This window comes from Bos indicus, chromosome 29, assembly GCF_029378745.1.
Source record: "Bos indicus isolate NIAB-ARS_2022 breed Sahiwal x Tharparkar chromosome 29, NIAB-ARS_B.indTharparkar_mat_pri_1.0, whole genome shotgun sequence".
Taxonomy (NCBI): domain Eukaryota; kingdom Metazoa; phylum Chordata; class Mammalia; order Artiodactyla; family Bovidae; genus Bos; species Bos indicus.
This window is the reverse complement of record NC_091788.1, coordinates 48015307-48022816: the sequence shown is the minus strand read 5'-3', so window position 1 is coordinate 48022816 and position 7510 is coordinate 48015307. Positions and strand designations below refer to the sequence as shown.

Genomic DNA, 7510 nt, shown 5'->3' with positions numbered 1-7510 from the left:
AAATGCATCTCCTCCAAGAACTATTGTTCCTGCTGCTCTGGGGCTGCGTGAGTGCACTCAGGAGCGTCAGACAATTGGGGCTGCCACAGCTCGTGCTGCGTCGGGGGGCCTGATGCTGGGGAGGGCCTGATGCTGGGGGGAGGGCCTAACGCAGGGGGAGGGCCTGACGCCGGGGGGAGGGCCTGATGCTGGGGGGAGTGTCTGATGCTGGGAGGAGGGTCTGATGCTGGGAGGAGGGTCTGATGCAGGGGGGGATCTGATGCTGGGGGAGGGTCTGATGCCAGGGGTGGGGGGGGGAGTGTCTGATGCTGGGGGTAGGGTCTGATGCTGGGGGGGTCTGATGCCAGCGGGAGGGTCTGATACTGGGGGAGGGCCTGATGCTGGGGGGAAGATCTGATGATGGTGGGAGATTATAATCTCTATGAGAAATCTTTTTTTCATACTTTCCTGACCACCTTGCTATGTTCTTTTTAACTGAAGGATAATTGCTTTACAATATTGGTTTGATTTCTGCCATACATCGACATAAATTAGCCATAGGTGTACATGTGTGCCCTCCCTCTTGAATCTCCCTCCCACCTCCCCTTGCTACATTCTTGTTTCTATGGATATACGAATAATAAAACTGCTGACTAACATAAAAAGCTCCCACACACAAGCGTGCACACGGCGCTCCCTAGTGCATCACTCGGCCACCCCACCCTGGGACCCACGCTGAGCCTTCACACCTGCACTCTGTCCCCACCCTCAGCCCACTGCCCACGCCTCAGCAGCAGAGGGGCCCTGTCCCTGCAGATGCTGAAGTGATGGAGCCTCTTGTCTCCGGAGCCAGGGGTATCAACACCCGGTCGGTCGTCCTCTGGGGACACCCATGCTTCCATCTTCTGGCCTTTCCATTCTCTCCATCCATTTCTCTTAACAGAATGCCCGTGTGATGACACGGGCTCCCATTACCAGCTCTGGTCTGTTCTCAGTGAGAATACAGCTTACCCTCAGCACTCCTGATTGGCAGTGGGAAATTTTGCTTCAGTACTTTATTGAAAGAAAGCAATAAATAATACTGTGATAAAAATAGTTCAAAAGTAGACTGTACATACTTTGTTACATATTCAGGAAGTTCACAAAAGATTAATAGAAAAACAGAACAGTAACAACGAATTATACAAGTGATTAAAGGCGGACCCACATGGAAAGAGACCTGCCGTCTCTCTACCGAGATCTCAGCTGCACAATAAGTAACGCACCATGATCTGAACGCCTCTCTTGCTGGCTTTTTTAATGTGCCGCTGAAAAAGTAAAAGTTACATTTGCTACTTATACAATCCAAAATGGCTATGTCATCAAAATCTAAAAATGTACGCCTAGGTCCATTCTTTAAACATGTTTACAAACAGATGTAAAAAGATGATTTACATAAAAATAAGGCCTTTGTCAGAGCTGCACCACGCTGTCTGTCGGGGGTGTGGCGCCCTCCTGTCCAGCACACCAGGTCTGCAGTGGGTGCAGGGCATCACGATTGGTCCTTGAAGAGTAGGCGCCCTTGACCCTGCCTCCCAGGAGGAGGGCAGGGAGGGCGGGCACAGCGGGCTGTGCGTGCCCAGGCCCCCCACCCCCACCCCCGCCAGTCTCTTTTCCCCAGCTCGTGGCTTCTGCCAGTCACCGGAGAGGAGGGATCCGGGTCCACGGAGACTGGGTTACCCAAGAGGTTTTCACAGTCCTCTTCTAGTCATCCTTTCAGCCCAAATTTGATTAGAAGCTCACATTTAACACCCAGTACTTTAAAATCTCTTCACGCTGCAGAGAAAAAGCATTTCTTGCTAGAAAAAGTACAGTTTAGGTCAGTCGTTAAAATACAACAACAATTGGTTGAAATTAAGTTCGCTCATTTCAGAGTGATTGTTGGAGAGCTTGGTTACATTCTGGAAGGATAATGCACACCGTGTCATGATTTTACAATCGCAGTAAAAACCCTTCTCTCATGGTTTATCATTTAAAAATTAAACAAGAATAATTACAATAAATGCATCATTTACAAAAGCCCTATATTTGTTCATAGGATTTATACATACAAGCATTACAGTACATTCATTTGAAAGACTAAAATCAGGTATCAGGACATGAATTGATCTGAAAGGATATTTATAGCCTGGATATACAAGAAAAAGTAAGTAACTATATAAATGAAGTCATAAGTTTACATAAATATAAGAAACATTAAATTCTAAAATATTTTCTCTATGGTATTCATGAATTTTTTCACTAATTAAAAACTCTGTAATAAAATATCTTCGGGTCCATATAACAAGTATGAACAGAGTAAAGATTGCATCGAGTTCAAATGTTGTCTCTGTCGAGTCCTGGACGCTGCGTGATCACCTGTAGAAGTAGTGCGGGAACACTGGAAATGAACACACAGACGAGTCAGGCCTGGGACGGCAGCGGGTGCCAGAGCCCCTGCCCCTCCAGGCCCCCCACCCCATTCTGGAAACAGACACAAGGACGAGTCAGGCCTGGGCAGCCGGTGCCTGAGCCCCGACCCCCACCCCATTCTGGGCTTCAGTGGCTTGAGAACTCAGAGAAACATGGAGGACCAAGCAGATCAGGAGAGAACTCTGTGGCGGCCTTTATTCTGACATATAGCTAAAAGCTGCTGCTAAAAAAAACTAAACCCCAATTGAGCTTTCTAGCTGAGACGTGAACAGGATGCACACAGCCTCCTGCCCTCAGAGCGGCTTAAGCAGGGCTGGGCCCCCGGGTCAGACCCACCAGAGGACCACCCAGAGCAGCACCTGCAAGGGAGGTGGCCCCTCAGCAGCGGCCGAGCCCCAGATGCTGGTGCCCTTCCGTGTGAAACGCTGGCCTGCGGAGGGAGAGGCCAGGGCAGGGCAGCCTCGTGAACCCTGAGGCTCTGGGTTCCCTCCGAGAGCCTGCACGCGAGGCGCGGCCGGCAGCACTGCCACCGTGGGAGCCTCGGCCGTGCTCTGACCACTGTGGTGGTAGCCAGGCACCACGGTCAGATTCTCTGCCGCTGAGGGCTCTCCCGGCCCGACCTCTGGAGACCCGCAGACCCTCCACTGCCAGGGCGAGGCCTCTGCGCCCCCGCGGGCCAGGCCGCCCTGTACTCACCCCGAAGCTCAGCAGGAGTAAGTCCTGACTGTGGCGGAATCCAGCCTCTGCGTTCCCGCCACGCTGCCTGGTCCCACGAGCACGGGAGGAAGCGTGCAAACACAGCGTGCGGTTAGTTGTGGAACGTCACATGGGGCACGAGGACACACACACTCATACCCGCAGCAGCGCCCACTCCTACTGAGGGTCTGGGGACACTCCTAGAGGGTGGATGAGCCGGGGAGAGCGAGCCTGGAGCCCCGCGCTCTGCTGTCCTGGGGGCTGGGCTGCTCTCCCCAGGAGGCGTCAGGGAGGGCGGAGGACGGGGCTGATCTAAGAAAGTGGAAACAGTCTCAGCCGCCCTTGGAAATGGCACCACTGACGCTGGGTCAGCCCCAAGCCCTGCTCCAAGGTGAATAAGAAATCGCCATAACCCCCTAGCAGAAACCCGCTGCTCCCAATTCAGCGTCTTCCCCTGGGCCCGGCAGGAGCACACCTGACGAGCCTCCGGCCCGGGCTCCAGAGAGGGCTGAAGACTGGGGGCTGCTGATGGAGCAGCTCACCGGTCTGAACCCTTCTGAGTCTAAGAGCCCCAGAGACCTGCTGCCCTGCAAAAGCCAGGGAAAGCAGCCAGTCACACAGTTTACGCCCTGCCTGTCTCACGAGGTTTGTAAAAGGTCACCTCCCATATATTACATCCCAACAACCCTTTCTAGGATCGTTTTTATCTAAACTCTAACGTCAACGTCACTATGTCCATCTGACAGGGAGATGCTAGATTTATAATGAGAACGGAAAATAAAAAAGCAAGCCCTTAAGACTCTTCAATCGACTGAAAGCTACGCTACAGTTAAGATTTGTAAAAAGGACCTGCATGCTCCTTGGAAGAAAAACGCTGTTTAGAAAAGGAGAGAGTCACTGGGTCTCCCCCACCCCTGGTTAAGCCTATTACTGAGTTCTGGCGAAGAGACGATGCAGCTTCCCTGTAAGCCCGTTCACCCAAAGTGTCCAGCACAGCAAAGGCTTTACCTAAATGTACTTTGTTCTACAGGAGCAAGTGAGAGCAAGGCTTATAAATTTACTCACGGGAAGGGCTACTAACAGGAAAAAACGGCACCATAGGGACCCTCCAGGCCCGCTCCCACCGGGTGAGCGCACACTCCCTCTAGGAACCCAGTGTGGCCCGCACGGCCAGTGGGGAGAAGGAGCCACTGAGCCGCCCCTGTCACAGATGGGATGCTGGGGGTGTGCACGGGCACCTCCTGAGCCGCACAGCCTGACCCCAGCCCAGGCTGTCTGGCCGTCTATCTGGCCATCAAGTGGGGACACAGCGGCCCTGAGCACCCGGCCTGAACTAGCGGCGTTCTCCAGCCTCAGAGGGAAAACCAGAGCCGGGTGTGAAAGCACAACGGCAAGGTGGTGTATTCACGGCCCAGCTGAACTCAGGGGAGGACCTCTGTGGGCCTCACCTCCCTCCTCCGCCCCATCGACCGACAGTGTGCAAGGGACCGACGACGGTGGGGACGGGGGGAGGGCGGGAGGGCGGCCGCCGCCGTCACTTAGGAGGGACCCGGCCATCTGCCCGGCGTGGACAGGTGCTGAGGGCTGACTGGTGTGGCCTGAGAGCGACCCCACTGTTTCATGGAGGAGCTCTTGAGCGCTGTCGGCCACACGCGCATCTCTACAAGCGTGGGTGTCAATCTCACGCTCTGAGAACACACACGAGTCTCAGTTTTATTAGTTGGAAGAATATGCTAATATTCAACCAGACAAGAACTTGGGGGAAAAATACTGCACGACTGTTAAACGTTTATAAACAGATGTTAGGATTCACTGGCGAACACGGACCCTCGGGCATGCACTGAAGAGCCCCGTAACCTGGGCAGGAGGCCCTTCCAGCTCGTCCGGGTTCTGGCCTGGGCCGCGCCCGCCGCCCCACCGGCCACCTACCGTCCGGCTGCACCTTCCTTGGCTGCACGGAGGGCGAGGACAGAGAGGACGGGACCCGGAAGTTCGCAGGCAGCGTCTCCGCGGACCCGGCAGCTAAGCCACGGACATCCTTTGGCCTGAATTTTTTCCTCCAAGAAGGTGCTCTCCTAAAGCTTTTATCATCATCCTGGGAAATTACAGGGCCAAAAACAAGACAGATTTTAAAACAAAGGACAAAACCAAAAAGCTACCAGCCCTTTAAAATGGCTGAGTTTACTACTGCACTTCTGTCCACTTGTATCTGACCCTGTTTGTGATGACCGTGTGTGACCGATTTGCCCAAAATGGGAACAGCAGAGCGTGGTACAGGGTGGGGCAACACGCGTGCCAGGACCCTGAATGGACCGCCCTGGCCGCCCGGGTGGACGTTCCTCCTGACAGTTAGCAGGTTTCGCTTCTCATCTTGGAGTGATCGCCTCTTGCTATATAATACAACACGCTGTCATTCGCTATGGAAACAGCTTCAAGCTGTAACCAGTTCTGTCTCACACTGGGACAGAACCAACGGATGCTTCTTCAGGTGTCTGATTCTCCTTGTCAAACTCAAGTCCCCTTAAGGCCCAATGAAGAGAACTATAGTGTGGGGGTTCTGCGTAAGGGGAAATTAATGTTTTGTGTGTTTCCAATACACTTAATGAAACAGACCCCTAGCACACAGGCCCTGGAATAGGTAAGGCCATCCAGTTGCTCCCCAAAACACAACTCACAGACACCATTCCTAAGTGAAAACCAATGTTTTAATATAAAAAATATTTTTGAGGGGTACTAAAACTTAAATAGCAAAAAAAAAAAAAACCAACCCCAAAATAAAAACTAACCCACCCTCCACTGAAGACACGAGTTTTCTAATGACTTGTTAATAAATTTTTAAGAGCAAAGCTTAACTTGTAAAGTTAATTTATCTCCACATTTAGAAGAGATACCGTGACTACATGCCCCATACAAGTATAATAAAATAATTTACCTTAAGGCAACCTGAAAAACCATTAAGCTGAAAACTTACTTCATCGAACCTTCTGTCGGTTCCCATGACCAAGAGGTTGTTAAACTCTCTTTCCAAGACAGCACGAGCCTGAAATTAAAGAAACAGCACCCTAAAACTTTCTACAATCTCGTTTGAATATCAGCACATCACAATTGTTTTTTAAACCAAGACTTAAAGAAAAAAATTCAACTGTGATATTGTTTGAAGTCGGGGGTTTAACGTGGTGTCTGTGGAGGGGGTGTTGAGAAGAGGGAGCCGTGGGCTCTTGGGAATTACACACCAAGTGTGCCCTGCAGGCTGGTGCTGGTGGAGAGATCACGGCACTGACACAAGACACACAGCTTTCTGGAGAAGAACAAAAAAGTCCCCTCATTCTCAAATGAGCCCAGGAGTCAAAAAGAACCACACAGGGCAATTACCCCCAGAAGGAAAATGAATAAAACCTTCATCTGGCACACAGAGGACATCTCTTTCCACGTAAGAACTGAGTACATGTCACTCTTAGGCACACCGCCTTGAATCAAAGTTCCCCTTATTTTATGAAAGACTCTCGTGCTTCCAAGAGAATGGCAAGTGGACAGGCACGAACACGGAGGCACGGAGCATCTCTGACTGTGGACTATCCCGAGAGGGACCTGGTGAGGAACAAGGGCACCAGCTGTCTGAGGGGTCAGGTTTGGTCTCCGTTCGGGGACCCAGCTGTGCATCTGCATCGGGAGATGGCCCGCTCGCTGGGCCCGAGCCCGGCTGGTCGCACCTGTGTGTTCTGCGTGGGGATCTGTAACAAGAGGGCCAGCGCGTTGAAGTCAAACGTCTCGTCCAAGGCCAGCAGCGCGCCGTGCACGCCGCTCTCGACGAGGTTGTTCGCGTATTCTTTGAGGCCAATGGAGAGGATCCAGCGGATCACTCGGTCGTTGCTCCAAACCAGCACGTCTGCAGGGAACGACAGATTGGAAAGGAGCCTCAGAAAGCTGTGCTCCCCTCACGCAGCTGCAACGAAGGAGTCCTACGTGCTGACCCTCAGCTCCCGACAAAAGCCAGGACCTCCCAGGGGCCGGGGCACACGGCTCAGCGGACAGCCAACCTGCTGTGCTCGGACAAGGGTGTCCCAGCCCCTCTCCATCCTGGTGGAGACTGTCCTGCTAGAGCTCATCCCTCAGGCGAGTCCGAGAGAGAGGAGGCGACTGCGTGCATTTCCAGGGGACAGAGGCAGAGGCTCCAGGGCTCGGAAAGGAGAGGACACACACGAGCGCGTGTGCACCGGGCACGGACACGCTTCACACACAGACTTGAGTCTTGGCTTCTTTTCTTTCTTTCATTTTTGAGTGTTTGTTGATGTACTTTTTTCCCGTCACAAAAAGGACGCAGTACCATATCTGGATACCTTGCTCAATTCACCATAAACCTCTCATTTATAATCTTGAAGCCTTT

At 52.4% G+C, this 7510-nt stretch overlaps 1 protein-coding gene across 8 annotated transcripts in view; it reads right to left on the bottom strand.

The window, feature by feature from the left end:
- Positions 1-1005: 1005 nt before the first annotated feature.
- PPFIA1 (PTPRF interacting protein alpha 1) overlaps positions 1006-7510 on the bottom strand; it is a 78169-nt gene continuing 71664 nt past the window's right edge. For 7 of the 8 annotated variants that reach the window (XM_070782773.1, XM_070782774.1, XM_070782777.1 and 4 more), the window contains 5 exons: positions 6837-7012; positions 6098-6166; positions 5056-5221; positions 3127-3193; positions 1006-2398 (listed from right to left, as the gene is read on the bottom strand). In XM_070782773.1, the coding sequence (XP_070638874.1) occupies positions 3135-3193; positions 5056-5221; positions 6098-6166; positions 6837-7012 (470 nt within the window). In that variant the 3' untranslated portion in view covers positions 1006-2398; positions 3127-3134. The remainder of the gene's footprint in view (positions 2399-3126; positions 3194-5055; positions 5222-6097; positions 6167-6836; positions 7013-7510) is intronic. The other variant, XM_070782775.1, reaches the window with a different exon arrangement.